Source organism: Anser cygnoides, chromosome 1, assembly GCF_040182565.1.
Source record: "Anser cygnoides isolate HZ-2024a breed goose chromosome 1, Taihu_goose_T2T_genome, whole genome shotgun sequence".
NCBI lineage: Eukaryota > Metazoa > Chordata > Aves > Anseriformes > Anatidae > Anser > Anser cygnoides.
The window spans coordinates 26,554,562-26,572,014 of record NC_089873.1 but is presented as its reverse complement, the minus strand read 5'-3'; the positions used below and the strand labels follow the sequence as shown (position 1 = coordinate 26,572,014).

At 49.7% G+C, this 17,453-nt stretch overlaps 2 protein-coding genes across 2 annotated transcripts; both read right to left on the bottom strand.

Moving 5' to 3' along the window:
* Positions 1 to 13: 13 nt before the first annotated feature.
* Positions 14 to 10,358, bottom strand: LOC136789896 (ankyrin repeat domain-containing protein 18A-like). The gene is made up of 11 exons (XM_066991190.1): positions 7,611 to 10,358; positions 6,409 to 6,523; positions 5,993 to 6,166; positions 5,798 to 5,904; positions 5,182 to 5,319; positions 4,549 to 4,697; positions 4,336 to 4,397; positions 3,295 to 3,447; positions 2,281 to 2,393; positions 2,047 to 2,188; positions 14 to 1,124 (listed from the first exon to the last, which is right to left on the bottom strand). The coding sequence occupies exons 1-11, from the start codon at positions 7,817 to 7,819 to the stop codon at positions 780 to 782; spliced, it is 1,707 nt and encodes a 568-aa protein (XP_066847291.1). The 5' UTR covers positions 7,820 to 10,358; the 3' UTR covers positions 14 to 779.
* Positions 10,359 to 13,995: 3,637 nt separating this feature from the next.
* LOC136789902 (ankyrin repeat domain-containing protein 26-like) lies at positions 13,996 to 17,365 on the bottom strand. The gene is made up of 4 exons (XM_066991232.1): positions 16,431 to 17,365; positions 15,734 to 15,972; positions 14,932 to 15,002; positions 13,996 to 14,256 (listed from the first exon to the last, which is right to left on the bottom strand). The coding sequence occupies exons 1-3, from the start codon at positions 16,815 to 16,817 to the stop codon at positions 14,948 to 14,950; spliced, it is 681 nt and encodes a 226-aa protein (XP_066847333.1). The 5' UTR covers positions 16,818 to 17,365; the 3' UTR covers positions 13,996 to 14,256; positions 14,932 to 14,947.
* Positions 17,366 to 17,453: the final 88 nt, after the last annotated feature.

Here is a 17,453-nt window from a genome sequence, read left to right as displayed (position 1 = left end):
ATCAAGGGTTCCATGCACCTGAACAAGACACCCACGGCAGCTCAAAAGCACTTCTTGGACCTCTACTTCAGGGTGCCCATGGCTAGGGAAAGACGGGTTGAGACAGCTGCTGGTGAGCGGTAAGTTACAAAAGCATCACTGGCTCAACTCCTAAGACAGGGCTCTGGAAGTGATCTTGGGCAAAGCCAACTTCAGACAGGTGGAGTTCCACCTGCCAGACCCGGAAAATGCTGTGGACCTGTGCCATGGCCTGTGAAGCCACTGAGCCCGCCATCCTTGCTGTGACTCTCAGCTCGTCCTTCCTCCACAGAGCAGCCTGCCCTCAGTGTGCCCTTGCAGATACTGCTCTGCACGTTCATTTTAACCCACAATGACAGCTGCTCTGCGTTCACCTGCTATGTATGACAACAGAAAGAGCATCAAGGAGAGAACAGACAACTCACAATACAAGAAGGACCATAGAAAAGAACAACAGAGGTATGGACATGAATAGACAAAAAAAGAAATCACAAAAGCGTGCAGAATCCAGAGCTCACCTTTACCTTTCGCATAGCCAGTTTCAAGGGCCCAGCCTCACTCAGGGGAGGCCACTTGCCTCCTCACTACCACCAGCAGTGAAGGCAGAAGCCGGAAACTCCCACAGGTCAACCATTCATTTTAGTCTGGAGGACACCAGTTCTCAGCACTCTGTTCTTACTTCAGAGTTAGTGCTAAGACACTTCTGTCTCTGTAAGACAGTCCTCTGCTTGTAAGCCTTTTCCAAAGGCTCCATACACAATTCACAGGGACTTCTGTGCCTGTGGAGAACAACGCCTCACAGAAAGAATGAGGGGCCAGACCCCAAATACAAACATTACCTGCGACTTCTGGTCCGAGCACTTGTTCCTTGTCAGGCTCTTTCTTATCTCTGTCTCATGCTGTTGCTTTTGCCTGTGACCCACCTTGTAAGTCTTCAGAAGAGCTTTGATGCATGCCACCTCTTCTTGCAGCTGGCCATTGCTCTTCTCCATTTTTTCCTGAGACCCACGCAGAGCAGACAGCTCTTCTTGCAGGTCACAATTTTGTGCTTCTAGCTGCCTGCATTTTCCAGACTCCATCTCCAGCTGCTGCGAAAGTTCATTGAGCTGTGGAGAGCAATGCATAAAGGGGTAGGGCGTCAAGATGGTCTTTGTCACCTTCTGACTCGGTATTAAAAGCAAAGTAAAGGCAGGCTCGTCTTTCAAGAGAAGAACAGCTTTAAGATCTTTGCTGACAGGATTCCCCAAGTTTCCATCCTTCCTCGGTTCTTTTGCTAGGGACGCTCTTGCCCAAAATGCTCCTCTGCTCATGGGACATCAAACACACCTCTACCCAGACACCAGAAAGAACGCCTATTGTGTGTGGAGGGAAGCGCTACAGTGCAGAATGGACTAGGCACGAGCAACAAATACTCTTCCTGCCCTTACTCTGAAAGCTTTGGAAACAGTGCCTCAGGAGGCCACTTTGACAGAACTGCTGGAGGAAGGCATTTTCTCTCTAGGTCAAAGCTGATGTTTGGTTGCAAGGATACGGAGGATATAGCAGATGTCCCATTAAGTCCCAAAGGCCAGCTGCGATGCTGTCTTACTCTTCTCCCCCAGAAATACACCTTTTCTACACCTTCTAAAAATACACTCGCGACGTTCCTGCCTTTTATAAATAGATAGGAAACAGACCAACAAAAATCCCTCAAAACAAACACAAACAAAAAATAAAAACAAACAAAAACCCGGAAACTTAATCTTCATTTTACACTGCCTAAACACAATGCCATTCCCTGTCATTTAAGAGAACTCTTCTAATGGCAGTGAAGCCACGAGAATGCTACGAGCCTTTGGACTAAGAATGAGCCACCACAAGGGCACTTGACTCTTTCTGCAATACCTGCTATGTATGACAACAGAAGGAGCATCAAGTAGAGAACAGACATCTCACAATACAAGCAGGAGCATAGAAAAGAACAACAGAGGTGTGAACATTAACAGACAAAAAAAGAAACCACAAAATCCTGCAGAATGCAGAGCTCACCTTTGCTGTTAATTTATCAGCTTCACTGGCCCCTTCAGAGCAGCTGCTCATCATGTCTCTTGCAGTAGTGAACTGGGGCTCTCTTTCTCTGGCCTCATATTCTCTTAGTTTCTGCAGAGCTCCGTTCAGAAGCCTCCTTAACCTGTGCAGCAAATTAGTCAAGAAAACAATGAGGTAGGAGGTGAAGGAACTACCAGCCTGTTTCACATTCTCTCACATTCTAACATGCCATACCTGTGACATTCTCTCTGCAGTTCGCTGTTTCTTTTCATTTCCTGCTCGAGGCGCACTTCGACTGGGCATTTCAACTCGACCAGCTTCTTCTCTTCCGATCTCTCACACTGACACTTTCAAAACAGAAGAGATACATTGCATAATCAGGCTGGAGATCTGTTACTAGTGAAGTTCCCCAAGGCTCCATTTTAGGACCAGTCCTCTTCAATTTTTTTATAAATGACTTGGATTAAGGACTTGAAGTTCTTTTGAGCAAGTTCACGGATGATACCAAATCAGGTGGAACTGTTGACTGTCAAGAGAGGTGAGGCCTTGCAGAGAGATCTGGAGAAATTAGAGAGCTGGGCAATCATCAAGAATGTGAAGTTCAACAAGAGCAAGCATTGGATTATGCACCTGGGAAGGGGCAACCCTGGCTATACATACAGACCGGGGAAAAGATGCTGGATGGCAGCCCCGCAGAAAGGCATATCGGGGTTTTGATCGACAGCAAGCTGAACATGAGCCAGCAGTGTGCCTTGGTGGCCAGGAAGGCCAACCGCATCCTGGGGCACATCAAGAACGGCCTTGCTAGCCAGTCAAGGGAACTGATTGTCCTGCTCTGCTCTGCGCTGGCGAGGCCTCATGTTGAGCACTGTGTGCAGTTTTGCGCGCCACAGTATAAGAAAGATATAAAGCTGTTAGTGTCCAATGGAGGGCAACAAAGACGGTAAAGGGTCGAGAGGGGAAGACGTATGAGACGTATGAGAAGTGGCTGAAGTCACTTGGATTGTTCAGCCTGGAGAAGAGTAAAATGAGGGGAGATCTCTTGTGGATCCACACCAACTCAGAAATTCTATCATTCTATGCTTCTATCTACCCGCAACGAGGTGGCTCCTTACACACTGCCTTGCACCTCCAGCTTATTTAAAGCTGAAAAGGCCCGTTGTGTTGGTCACCAGCAGAGAGGGGGAAGAAGGGAAGAGAAAGGACAACCACCCTTGGATTTATCCCTATAGTGCAGCCTTTTCATACCTTAGCTTTAACCATCTCCAATTCCTCTCGCAAGCGCTCTGCGTCTTTCTCAATGTCACTGAGCTGGCTCTCAGTAGCTTCAGGTGGGGCTTCTGACACGGACAGACTTTCAGGAGCACCAGGAAGCTCAAGCTGCAGCTGTCTGTCTTGATCCTAAAGAAATGGGGTTCCGTGAGCATGACAAAGTCAGTGAGAACATGGGAATATGAGCTGTGCTTTTACTCATTAGGTTCTACAACTAGGTCAGTCTTCTGACTGAAACAAAGGATTGGAAGTGCACCACCACCAGGCACAGCTGGGGACCTCTCTCCATCTTTCTTAGCCTCAACTATCAGCAGCTCTTTGTGAGGGTTTCTGTTTCTTAAAACAGAGGGAAGGCTTAACGTTTTTTCTCTTCTTGGAACATAGCCTGAGAGACTGGGCAGGGGCTTTCTACCTACGCAAAAAGGCGGGCAGTGGAGAATGGAATCTGCAGAACTATTGTTGCCTCCAATGGCATTTCAGCAGTTGTAAAGCAGAAGCCAGACTTCGTTCTGCCAGAGCTTAAGCATGGCCTGGAATCTCCCTGCTGCTTCTGAGAACATGCTCGCGGCCAAGGAATGCATGCTGAAAGCAGAACTGCAAGCCCTCAATGCTATTCTCTGGTATCTCTTCGTTGTTGGCGTTAAAAATTGCCACATAAAGGTTACCAGAGCACTGGTGAAGTATGGTGAAAAGCAACAGTCCACTCCCGGCCAGCCCCTTTGAGAAGCTCAGAAGATTTTAAGCAGCAGGAATAATCTTTGCTGCTTCATTATGTAGAACATGCTTTCCCTAGACTGGAACTCTAACTGAAAGGCCAGCTGCAGCGAGACCCAGTTCTCCCAGCAGTTTCACCAACCCAGCGCAAACTGAACAGCTGGGCTGGAGCACAAGTAGTTCAAGGGCCCCAGTCACAAACAAGTGGCAGAGGCAGCAACAGAGGTAAGCGAGCCCAGAGGTAAACTTGCCCCAAAGTAAGCGAGCCAAATGGGAGCCCAGTGGGTCCTTCACAGAAAGTACCTTGCGATCCCAGGGCAATTCAGCCTCTTCCTCCTGCTCTGCTCCTACAGCTGGCAGGGCACCTACAAGGGATGGACGAAGCGAGACAGTGTGAGCATTCCTGGCACTCTGCTTTTCCCTGCCAGTCAAGCCCTGCCCCCAAATACGGGAAGCGGTCTGACATCAGGCCACATTAGTTGTCCTCATCAGCTCTTCCACACTTCAGGATCCTACCTTCTCCATCCAAAGCAAGTGCGCTCAATAAAAAACGCTCAGTCCTCGGAGAGCAGAATCTGCTGGGGACTGCTGTGTCTTGTGCAGCGCCAGCAGAAGCTTCTCCCGTCTTTTCACAGCGTGCATGTTCTACCAGTTTCTTGCAAAGGCTACACGCAGAAAGAGAGAACATACAGGCAGTCAGATCCAAAACATCCTTGCCTAGTATCCTTGCTCTTGCCTAGGACAGCAACTGACTTGAAACCAGTTCAGAACTGTCTGTGTGCGGTGTCAGTCTCCCCATGATGGTGGACCTGCTACACCACCAGGGATCTCTTTGAGGGTTTATCTAAAGGGACACTGGTAAGATCCCCGCTGAAAGAAAAGGTGCCTCTTTCCTGGTCAGTGGAGCGGAATTGGGCTTAGCAACACAAGCGGGATTTCTAAGAAAGCCTTGTGGGTGGAAGTTCTCCTCTACTTCCAAATCCTCTCTTGACTTGGGAAGGTGATTTATGAGAAGACATCACCGAGCCCAGCTTCAAGAAAGGTCTGAAGATATCGTTAAGCCTTTGTGCATCTATCACAAAGGGTGACAAATCAGCACGGACACTCTGACAACTCAGCCGCTCTAAAAGTGACGTACAAAACACTTACTCAAAATGTCCCGACCGGAGAGCATAATCCACAGCCGTATCGCAAACAATATCCTTGCAAGTAACGTTGGCACCGTAGGAAAGAAGTAGCTCTATTACATCCGTTTCCCCAGCAGAAGCGGCAAGCATAAGAGCAGTCCTAAAGCATCCAAAAGATGGTATGAAACATAGCAGCATTTGCAGGCTCTGTGTTGTTTTTATTCTAATCCCTGTTTCCTCCCCAAACAATTCCCTCCCCGATTCCTACAAGCACAGGGAAAGCAAAGCCACACACAGGGGAGTGCTGGAGGACTGAGGCTGGAAGACACCTCCAGACGCCTCCTGGCCAACCGCCTCCCCAGAGCAGACTCAGCCACGAGGCCAGAGCACGTTGCTCAAGGCTTCTTCCACTCTGCTCTTCAAAGCCTCCAAGGATGGAGGCTGCTCAAACCCCTGGTGCCACCTGCTCCCCTGATTAACCTTCCTCATGCTGAGAGGGTTTCTCCTAAGCAGCTGTGGGAAGGCCTCTTGTTTCACTTGATGCCCATTGTCTCTTGGACAACACTGACTCTCTTTCTCCTGCTCATTCCAGTGACAATGCTAAGGAGAGCCACATGCACTTTGGAGCAATGCCTCACCTTCCAAAGAAACTTTGAGCACACACATTCGCTCCTTTTTGAAGAAGAAACTTTACCATCTCTTTATGATGGCTGGAGATGGCAAGAAGAAGCGGGGTATTTCCCTCCTGAAAGGATAAAGAATGCCCGTCAGAACAACCCAGACGAATTAAGTGCCTTTCCCAAAGAGCAGTGCTGCCCAAATTCAAAACTTACCCAGTCCTTTGCTTCAAGGTGTGCACCATGCTCAACTAACATCTCTGCTAGAGACGTGTTAGGAGCTGCGGCAGCCAGGTGAAGGGCAGACTTGCCTCTGTAAACTTTGAGGTTTGGGTCGGCACGGTGCTCTAGCAGAATCGCCACGCATTCTTCATGCTGGCTCTCCACTGCCTGCAAACAACACAAAGAAAAGGAAGGACTTGTGCCGTGTTTCACTCTGTCACAGCTACAGCAGCTTCCCAGTGCTGGAAGATAAGAGCGTCTTCCGAGATGAGCTAGTGTATGCCTATTACGTGCCGATTACAACTTTCATGTTTCTCTACAGGTCGGTGTGAAGAATGCGGCAAGACACTTGTCATCTGAAGCACAATTGATAAAACCCCACTTAGAGCAGAGTAACGTGTTCCACATACCATCATGAGTGGCGATCTGCCAGTGTTGTCACAAAGGTTCAGCAGGCACTTCTCTTGCACCAGGAATCGAACAACGTCTGCATGGCCGTTCGCACAAGCAAGGTGCAGCGGTGTCCTAAAACCAAAATAAATTAGCTTTCCACAGGCAGGCAATGCCCCAAATCACTTCTGGCTGTGGAACACGCGCAGGGCCACAAGTCTCCACTTGCCAATGCCAAGCAGAACGTAAGCTTTGGAGGCTGTGGAACTCCATGAAGAGTGCGAAGTCAGTGTAAGTCTCCAAGTTTTTCCACAATCACTCGAGCGGCAGAAGGGCGGTGAATGCCCTGACGCTGATCACCCACAGGACAGGAGAGAACTGCTAATGCCCGAGCGGCTGCTAAACAACCCCACAGGGAGAGGACAGGGCAGTGGCGGTCGGCAGCACACCCTTCAAGCAGCGCTCGAGCCGCCCCAGCAATTCCAAGCAAAGCTGGATTGTTCCCCTCTGCCAGCTGAGAGGGAAAAGCCCTCTCAGTGATCAGCTCTTGAAGGGAATGACGACACGGGCTCCAAGATAGTCGAGAAATGGAGACCCTTTATTGTCCCAATGCCAGATCTTACATAGTTTTTCTGAGCCCCTCCACGCGCTGCACGTGGCTGGCAAACATAGTTACAGACTTCTGGTTGGTGCATTCCTTTTGATCACGCGTAGCCCTCTATAGGCCCGTCCGAGCCTAACAACTCCTCCTTAGTGGTTCCCACTTTCTCTTACTCTAGCCTGGTTACCACTCTATGCCTCTGAGTAACCTTCTTCTTAACCCGTCGCGCACTGCTGTATCAATCAGATCCAGTTTGTCACTGAACGGGTCACACCCATAAGCTCTGACCCAGGGTTCCAGAGGAGGCGGTGCCCTTGCTGCCGTGCTCCTGACTCTGCCCTGGGCTTCAGCCGTCTCTCTGCACGGGGCTGAAGGCTTTGCCAAGGGCTGGTAGGAGCATGTGCTCCCGACTATGTCCAGTGCCACTGACTTCAGGGCGAGAGGCTGCCTGGCCGGACAACGCCCAGCCTCAGCCCTCCATCGCCTCAGCTCTTGCTGACACCTGCTGCAGAAGGAGGGTTGGTGCCAGAGCCGCGTACGCAGCGGCACCAGGCTGAAGCTCGCACGCCACGGGAGAGCGATCCCACCCCAAGCCTTTAAGCGCACCCCCCAGCCCCTCACCGCTTTGCCTGGTCTCGACGGTTTTTGCCTCGTTTCCTCAGCCACCAGTGCCGCCTCAGCCGGGCCAGGTCGCCACGGGCGGCCGCGCGGTGCAGCCCGTGCAGGCCCTCCTCTGGCAGCTGGTGGGCATCGCTGTCTCTGGACAGGGAAGTGCTGCTGGGCATCGGATGCTCCTGGCCCCGGTGGAGGAGCCCCAGGAGCCTCTGCATGCTGCAGCAAGGATGTGGGCACAAGCCCACCTGGGGCCACCAGAGCCCTGCGGGCCCTGCTTGGGTCCGACACGGACAGGCGCAGGGGCAGGGGAGCCGAGCCCCGAGCAGCGGCTGTGGCCTGGTGCTCCCAGGCAGGGCAGGGACGCACCGAGGCTCCCAGCCAGGGCAGCGCTGTTGCTCCCACAGCAGAGGCAACAGCACTGAGCACTCCTGCTGGCAGGGGTGCACATACACTGCGTCTCAGCGATGGTGGCACATTGTGTCACAATGGGCATCACCAGGGGCGTCACAAGTGTCCTCTTAAGTTGGAGGGCCACACCCCCCCACAGTCCAGCAGTGACTGCGGCACTTTCTGGCTCCTGCCTTAAGAGCTCTTTGTGCCTCAGTTGACGTTCTTCCGCAGCGTGGATGGGGATCTCGGGCCATGCGATGGGGCAGGGCTCCTCAGGAGGCATCGAGAACGTGCCTGGCTGGCAGGGGCACTGCATTACTTCCCTGTGGCCATGGTTGAGCTGGCACCTGCCCCAGTTGTACTGGGTCTGTCTGGGATGGAGTTAACATTCCCTGCGGCAGCCCATATAGTGTTGTTCTCTGCACTGGTACAGAATCATAGAATCATAGAATCATTAAGGCTGGAAGAGACCTTCAAGATCACTGGTCCAACCATCACCCTACTGTTAGCGTAGCAACCACATAACCACCAAGTGATTATATGAAGGTGCTTTATTCAGCGCTGGAAGCCGGGGCAGGTGCCCAAATCTGGCTTCAAGTCCCGTTACATCCCAGCTGTTATTTATACATTCAACATTACGTAAGGTATACATATTCATTACAGGTTGCAACATCAGCCTCGCATTCCATTCTAATTAGCTCTCCTCCCATTTGCGCATGCGTGGTGCTCTCTGGTGGTCGTCCGGGTGGTCGTCCAGATGGAGTAAGGAGTCTTCCTCTCTGCTAAACTTTTCACCTTTCTCACTCGACGCATGCTCCCTCCGCTCCTTGGTTCTGCTTCAACTCATTTCAGCATTTCCAGGCCCTTATCCAAGGTCAGGTTGTACCTGTTCCCTCCGAGGGTTCCCCTTCAAAGATTCATTTGACTGTTCAGTATACTCCCTAAGTTTCCCAGTATACATAGATTAATTGATAATATAAGTACATTTGGCAATGCTTAATTATACTTTAAGACCCATCACCTAAGAGACATTAATAAAACATCCATTCGATTCTCCCCAACACTAACACTACTACCAATGTCACTCACTAACCCACGTCCCTAAGCGCCAGGTCCAACCTTTCTTTGAACACCTCCAGGGACGGTGACGCCACCACCTCCCTGGGCAACCAGCTCCAATGTCTGACTGCTCTCAGATTACTCCTCAAATTATTATTATATTTTATTACTCCTGCTCTCAAATTACTCCTTTAGCCAGATAGAATTAGTTTATTGAGTAAGTGATCAACAAGCAAAACAGCTCTGGGCGGCCGGGGAGTCCATGCTCCTCAAATGGCGCGTGCCCGCCCCCTTTCACAGTCCCTTATATCACTGAGTTCTTCCAGGGTTACGTAGCGCCCCTTTCTGCTACTGCAGCTGCGTCGACTGTTGCTAGGGGGTCGTCTTCGGTCCCTCTGGTGGTCGCACGGATGAAGGCCGTAGTCTTCCTCCGCTTGGTATGTGGTGTTTTTCCCTCCTTAACCGGTCATGCTGGTTTGTCTTAAGATAGGACAGTGGGTTATCAATTTTGCAGTTATAGTATTTACACAAAGTTCTCTCAACTTTCCGTCCGAGACAGCAACAGGCAGGGAGCCTCAAGGTCCTTACAGCCACCTGGTGACTCCCTTTGTTCCTTCTTAATATAGCCATGGGAAATAATGAACAAACATGCTTCATACACCACAATCCCTCCTCTTTCTTTTAGTTAGTTATTTTGTTCATTAATTCCTGGTATGCCTGACTGCTGAGCCTTAGAGATTCAGCATCCTCACTCGTGGTTATGGGTTCGTATTTGGCACTGATATGCATCAGATGTGCTGCCTCCAAACGTTTTTTTACAATCGTGATTACTCGATTAAGAATACATGGTCCAAAAGTTAGACTCAATATTAGTAACAACAAAGGTCCCGCTATTGTCGACAGTAAGGTTGTAAGCCAGGGTGAATAATTAAACCAAGATTCGTACCAATTCTGCTTAGCCTCATTTTCTCGTCTTCTTTTCTCTAAGCCTTCAATGAGCTTCATCATTGTATCCCTCACTACTCCAGTGTGGTCTGCATATACACAGCATTCTTCTTTCAAGGCGGCACATAATCCATCATGTTGTAAATACACCAGATCCAATCCTCTACGATTTTGCAAAACAACTTCTGATAGTGACCGTACCGATTTTTCCAGGGCAGTAATTGACTGTTCAATTCGAGTTAAGTCCTCATCTACAGCCACACGTAGGGAGGTAAACTCCTGACTCTGTCTGACCAGAGAGGCCATTCCAGTGCCCACCCTGGTGCCTCCCAAAATTATTAACGTTGCCAATGTTATAGCCGTAATACAGCCATGGGAAATAATGAGCAAACATGCTTCAAACACCACAACGTCCAGCTCCTGCGGGGCCATTCTTCACTTGTGCTGCCACAGTGCTGTCGCTGGGTTGGTGACAGCGGCTGAAGGTGTCCTCGTGCTCCAGACCGTCTGGGTGCAGAGGGCCCTCCCCGAATTTGCCAGAGGAATGGCAGAAGATCTCTTCCTATAGGAGTATTGGGTTTACATAGCAAGGTTTTATTTGCAGGGCGCTGCAGGGGTAGCCTCTGTGAGAAGAGTCCAGAAGATGCCCATGTTAGATAAGGGCCAGATTCCGTTGGCTCCAAAGGGACCTGATGCTGGCCAGAGATGAGCCAAAAATTGCTGTTTGTGCATCTGTGAAAGCATATTTAAGAAAGGGAAGACAAACAAACAAAACTGTGGAACAACATCAGCTGGGAGAGGGAGGAGTGAGAACCAGCCCTGCAGACACCAAGCTCAGTGCAGAAGGAGGGCAGGAGGTGCTGCAGGTGCCAGAGCTGAAGTTCCCCTGTGGCCTATGGAGAGGCCCCTGGTGGAGCAGGCTGTCCCCTTGCAGCCCATGGGTCCCACATGGAGCAGATCTCCACGCTGCAGCCCGTGGAGGAGCCCCCGGTGGAGCAGGTGGATGTGGCCTGGAGGAGGCTGCGGCCCATGGAGAGCCCCCGCAGGAGCAGGCCCCGGGCCGGAGCTGCAGCCCGTGGAGAGGAGCCCACGCAGGAGCAGGGGGTCTGGGGGGAGCTGCCGCCCGTGGGGGACTGAGGTTGGAGCAGTTTGCTTCTGGGGGATGGACCCCATGATACGGACCAACGTTGGAGCAGTTCTTGAAGAGTTGCTGCCTGTGGGCAGCAGTCCTGCTCAGTTCTGGAAGGATGGCATCTCATGGGAGGGACCCCACATGGAGCTGGGGCAGAGAGTGACCGTGAAGGAGCGGTGGAGACAAAGCATCAGGGACTTGGTTCATGGAAGAAGACTATAACTCAACACAAATAAGTTATAAAGCAGGTATGTGGTTTATTTTGGCGCCGGTCACATGCGGGATAGCCCCCAAAGGCACGCGCACCTTAACGCGGCAACTTGCCTTGGTTATATGCAGTAAAAAGTTACATATGCATGAAGTTTCCCAATACGCTTATGCGTATGCCTAACCTATCCCCGCTTTGTATTAAAATTAGCTCCAAGAAGTCATTTCCATAAACCCCTCCCATCTGCGCCTGCGCAGTGCCTTCTGGTGGTGGTCGTCGGGGGGTCGTGGGGATGAAGTCCGATAACTCCTCTTCATCACCACTAGTTGACCCCGTGCCTTTGTACAGACTCAGCTGCCCCTTGGCTCTTGTCCAAACCACAAGGTCGGTCTCAGCTGGTTTTTGAGACAGGTTCCCCATTTTTGTCAGGAAACATCTTCTGTGAGGGGCCCCAAGACTCCTTGTTTCGATTAATTTGCACAGCAGTAAGCAAAGACACGCAGCAATATCTATTTTAAAGCAATTAAGCAAGCCCCCTTTCTTTCATTCCTGGCTTTAATTATTACAATTGTTTTATTTAGAAATCATTAATACGATTAAGCAAGCCCGCGTTCTTCTATCCCTGGCTTCAGTCCCCCCTTTCTAGAAGATTAGTAAATTCTTTTACTCGCAGCAAAGATTCCCAACTTGGTACTGATCACTTAATGCCATACCATGGACGTGCAACAAAGAAGTCAGCATGGCTATGCGGTATAACATTCTCCCGTTCCAGAGTAGTATAATTACATACAATACAAGACTCATACCAACTAAGGTCAATATGACTATGATCGGGTGACACAATGTATTGAGAATGCCATTTGCCGTTGGTGACCACCCGAAGATTGTGTCCCACCAGTGATGACCAGCACCTTGTTTATATTGTATTGTTAGACTTGATCAACTGGTGGGATACCACTGGTGCCAAATATAAAAATCACACCCGACAATTCTAACAAAGTTACAAATACAAAAGTTAGAATGATTTTTGCTAGGGAGAGTAATATTCTCCTTATCTACTTCTGCAAAAGCACAAGCAGTTCTTAAACACACACAGCCTTGACCAATATATAAGCACAGTCTTTTGACTAGTATTTGGATGAATTTCAAAGTGGAAAACACCTTGCTCAGTGTCAAGACATACGTCCTGAGCGTCAATTGTGTTGCTTTCACAGATAAATCCTTTAATCACTAATCATTAATATGATTAAGCAAGCCCCCATTCTTCTATCCCTGGCTTCAGACTGACCGCAGCCCCCATTCCCCCGTGCCGCTCAGGGGGAGGAGGTGGAAGAGGGTGGCTGGGACGAAGTTGGCTTTGGTTTCTTTCCTTTGTTTCTCACTTCTCTGGTTTGTTAGTAAGTAACAGCCAATAGATTTTACTAATTTCCATACTCTGAGTTTGTTTTGCCCTTCACAATAACTGTTGAGTGAACTCCCTGTTCTTGTCTCAACCCTTGAGCCCTTTTCATCGTATTTTCTCCCCCTTTTCCCTTTGAGGAGTGGGAGTGAGTGAGCGGTTGTGATGGAGCTCAGCTGCCCACCTGAGTAAAACCACCACAGAGGTGTGTCCCACAGTCACTCCATAGGCAAACAAGGGGTCTTGCAAAGTAACTCCTTCACAGGGAATGAGAACTTCCCCTGCCCCCTTCTTTTGCTCCCTCCGTAGAGGTTTGCAGTCCAAGGCAGTCGCGTGCTGTTGCGGAGAGTGGATCGCGGCGGGCAGGCGATTTTCCGCATCGAGGCCGCTGGAGGCAGTCAAGGGAGCCGCAAGGACCCAGCAAGTTGACTCCACGCCTCAAGACTTCCTCCAACAAGAAGGAAAGAAGGGTAATGGTTGTAGGCGACTCCCTTCTGAAGGGAACAGAGGGCCCCATATGTCAGCTCGACCCTACCCGTAGGGAAGTCTGCAGCCTACCTGGGGCTCGGGTCAAGGACATTACCAGGAAACTTCCTGACCTCGTTAGCCCCCCTCCGATTATTACCCATTAGTGAGAATTCAGGGTGGCAGTGATGAAACTGCTGAGAGAAGCCTGGAGACTATCAAAAGGGACTTCAGGGGATTGGGGCAATTGCTGGATGGAGTGGGTGCGCAGGTGGTGTTTTCCTCTGCCTTCAGCCCTCCCTGAATTTGCCAGATGAGTGGCAGAAGATCTCTTTATATGGGGGAGCCCGGGTCTCAGAGGATGCTGGTTTGAAGCCTACAAATCATTTCCCCTGCATTCAGAAATCTGGCCGCAGCATTAAAGCTCTCTGCCAGCCTCATGGACAGTGTGGTTGAGGTCCCCCGCTTGTCGTGGGCTATCCCTTTTGCAAGGGAACCATTTCCAGCCACAAGAGACAAATGACACCTCTGTCTTTGTGTTTTCTCCCTTTTTCCATCCCAAGCCCTTGTCCCTAGTTCACCCAGGAGTTTCCCTTGGTACTGTGTAACTCACAGGACACATCTGCAAGAGGGTTGGTCTGCTTCCCACAACGGAAATAATACATTTGATGTTCACAGGATGCTCCTGGTCAGTAAGAGAGACGAGCAGAAGGAATCAGAGGGAACAGTCACATGGGCATGGGAGAGAAGAAGCAAAGTCCGTAAGGGAGAAGGGAACAGACAAAGACCCACACTACATGACATGGTTTATTAAATGCCAAGGCGGGCGACAGAACTTGGAATTAAAGGCAGGCTGTTATCTGCACAGAACCGCTGCGTTCTTGCCAGCGTGGTGGGGGCAATGGCTGCTTTTGCTCACGGCCTGGAAACTGCCCGAATTATGGGGCAGAAGGCAAGTGTTGGCAGTCATCTTCCATCTTGGTAGAACTATGGCTTGTTTTCTGGACTGGGACTTTGTCTGCTCCGCCTTCATCTGATCAGTAATGATATCCAGCTGTGAAAACAGGGAAACACACAATAAGAAGAAAATGCACAAGGCAGGAACACCTTTTCACCTCCAATTACCAGTATTCCAGAAGTTAGTGAAGGAAATACCACAGGCTACACACAGAACGTTGTGAGGGAACCTGCAAATGACTCTTGCTCATCAGTGTTAGACTCTAGTCCTCTGCAGCCCTCTTCATCCTCAAGTGTCCCTACTCTCTAAGCATTCAAACTGGGCATTCTTTGGAACACTACTCCTAAAATACAGCTTCTGCATTCACCTTGAAAACGTTGAAAAGGATCTGCCTTTGAAAAGGCAAACATCTTCCTGCTGCAACCTGGCCCTAACGCAGCCTTCAGTGCGGCATGTCTTTGTCTGGTGCCTGTTCTCCTATTACCATTTGTACGGTTATTTTGTCTATTCTCCCTTTCTTTCCCTTCACTCTTTCCCTTACGGCTTTGCAGAAGAAGAAGGGCACTCTGTATTTTGCACACCCCGCAATGACCAGAGGTCTTCAGCCCGCCCCCATACAGTTGTGTACTCTTCTGATGCTTAGCAGTTGTTTTAGCATAAAGAAGGTGTGTTTTGGAACCACAAAGGGATTCTAACTTGAGGCTCAGAAGCGTAAGCTTGCTCACAGATATGCTTTAAGAGGGGTTGAGAATAACATTTATGAATGCTGACCTTAGCCACGCAGGCTTCAGTGGTGCTTCCGGTGGAGCTTAGCGTTGTTTTCGTCTAGACGCTGACGAGCTCTGAAAAAGTCAGATGCATGCAAGAATTATATTTGGTTACAGTTTGGCAAAGCTACTCTCCAGGTCTTTGACCAACATTCGACTTCTGAGAGTGGAAGGGATTAATGGCATCTAAACACAAAAACATCATTTGATTTGAGGTTTTTGGAGAGCTTGCATCCATTGTGGAAAAGTACCGCCAATGCTGTGTATTTATGTGGCTTCTTCTGGAAGATGCATCACCTGCATAAAGAGTCAGGGATATCCTCCCCTGCCTAAGGAAATCTCAAATCTCAGACATGCTGCTGAAATGGCAGCCAAAGCCGTAGACTTCACAGAATCAGATTCTACTATCTAGAAGGCTCCTACTTCTTTAAGCATTCTTAGTTTGTTGTCATGACAATAGGACATGCAGTTCCTCTTTTCTGCCTTACATCGCTGTACTGGGTGTACGTGGCAAGGTTTTGGCTGTAACGGGCTGCAGGGTTGGCCTCTGTGAGAAGAGTCCAGGATCTCCATGCTGCAGCCTGTGGAGGAGCCCCGGTGGAGCAGGTGGATGTGGCCTGGAGGAGGCTGCGGCCCATGGAGAGCCCCCGCAGGAGCAGGCCCCAGGCAGAGAGTGACTATGAGAGTGACTATAGGCATATTTACTGACGTAATGTTGGTCAGGTATACAAGAGGGATTTTAGGAGGAGAACGTACAAGGAAAAAGCAGCATCTTGCTTTCACTCCAAAACCCAGTCTGGACATACCTTTGCAGGTCATTTTCTAGACCTTCTCTGAGCTTTTGTTCCTCCAGATAGTAGCGCTTGTACCTTTCCAGTTTTGCCTGAATGGACTCATCTGGAAAAGTATGCTCTTGTGGTGTCTTTCTCCCTCCATCCTCCTCTTCAGAGTCAGCATCTCTGCTTCTGTGCTTTAGGTTCTTTCTCAGAGAAGCACAAGGAGGGGATCTCGTCAGTTCTTGCATGTCTGGAGAGGCTGCCCGTGTCTGAAGCAGATAATGAAATTTCCATCACCACAAAGAAGAAGAGAACCATCCCCCCATCAGTCACACATACCCAGTTTCAAGGGCCCAGCCTCACTAAGGGGAGGCCACTTGCCTCCTCACTACCACCAGCAGTGAAGGCAGAAGCCGGAAACTCCCACAGGTCAACCATTCATTTTAGTCTGGAGGACACCAGTTCTCAGCACTCTGTTCTTACTTCAGAGTCAGTGCTAAGACACTTCTGTCTCTGTAAGACAGTCCTCTGCTTGTAAGCCTTTTCCAAAGGCTCCATACACAATTCACAGGGACTTCTGTGCCTGTGGAGAACAACGCCTCACAGAAAGAATGAGGGGCAAGACCCCAAATACAAACATCACCTGCGACTTCTGGTCCGAGCACTTGTTCCTTGTCAGGCTCTTTCTTATCTCTGTCTCATGCTGTTGCTTTTGCCTGTGACCCACCTTGTAAGTCTTCAGAAGAGCTTTGATGCATGCCACCTCTTCTTGCAGCTGGCCATTGCTCTTCTCCAGTTTTTCCTGAGACCCACGCAGAGCAGACAGCTCTTCTTGCAGGTCGCAATTTTGTGCTTCTAGCTGCCTGCATTTTCCAGACTCCATCTCCAGCTGCTGCGAAAGTTCATTGAGCTGTGGAGAGCAATGCATAAAGGGGTAGGGCGTCAAGATGGTCTTTGTCACCTTCTGACTCGGTATTAAAAGCAAAGTAAAGGCAGGCTCGTCTTTCAAGAGAAGAACAGCTTTAAGATCTTTGCTGACAGGATTCCCCAAGTTTCCATCCTTCCTCGGTTCTTTTGCTAGGGACGCTCTTGCCCAAAATGCTCCTCTGCTCATGGGACATCAAACACACCTCTACCCAGACACCAGAAAGAATGCCTATTGTGTGTGGGGGGAAGCGCTGCAGTGCAGAACGGACTAGGCACGAGCAACAAATACTCTTCCTGCCCTTACTCTGAAAGCTTTGGAAACAGTGCCTCAGGAGGCCACTTTGACAGAACTGCTGGAGGAAGGCATTTTCTCTCTAGGTCAAAGCTGATGTTTGGTTGCAAGGATACGGAGGATATAGCAGATGTCCCATTAAGTCCCAAAGGCCAGCTGCGATGCTGTCTTACTCTTCTCCCCCAGAAATACACCTTTTCTATACCTTCTAAAAATACACTCGGGAGGTTCCTGCCTTTTATAAATAGATAGAAAACGAACAAACAAAAATCCCTCAAAACAAACACAAACAAAAAATAAAAAACAAACAAAAACCCGGAAACTTAATCTTCATTTTACACTGCCTAAACACAATGCCATTCCCTGTCATTTAAGAGAACTCTTCTAATGGCAGTGAAGCCACGAGAATGCTACGAGCCTTTGGACTAAGAATGAGCCACCACAAGGGCACTTGACTCCTTCTGCAATACCTTCTAAAGCACACGTGTGCCTTAGCAGCACCTCTCAGTAACCAGGGGAAATCTAGATCAA

Bases quoted from the DNA above. Each gene is read 5' to 3' on its own strand.
- LOC136789896 (XM_066991190.1), bottom strand. From the start codon at position 7,819: ATGCAGAGGCTCCTGGGGCTCCTCCACCGGGGCCAGGAGCATCCGATG. The intron at 6,167-6,408 runs GTATGTGGAACA...TGTTGTTTGCAG, and splicing joins GCAGATCGCCACTCATGATG to GCAGTGGAGAGCCAGCATGA. The intron at 3,448-4,335 runs GTACTTTCTGTG...CCATTTCTTTAG, and splicing joins AATTGCCCTGGGATCGCAAG to GATCAAGACAGACAGCTGCA.
- LOC136789902 (XM_066991232.1), bottom strand. From the start codon at position 16,817: ATGAGCAGAGGAGCATTTTGGGCAAGAGCGTCCCTAGCAAAAGAACCG. The intron at 15,973-16,430 runs GTGGGTCACAGG...TATCTGCTTCAG, and splicing joins CTCTTCTGAAGACTTACAAG to ACACGGGCAGCCTCTCCAGA. The intron at 15,003-15,733 runs GTATGTCCAGAC...TGACTTTTTCAG, and splicing joins CTAGAAAATGACCTGCAAAG to AGCTCGTCAGCGTCTAGACG.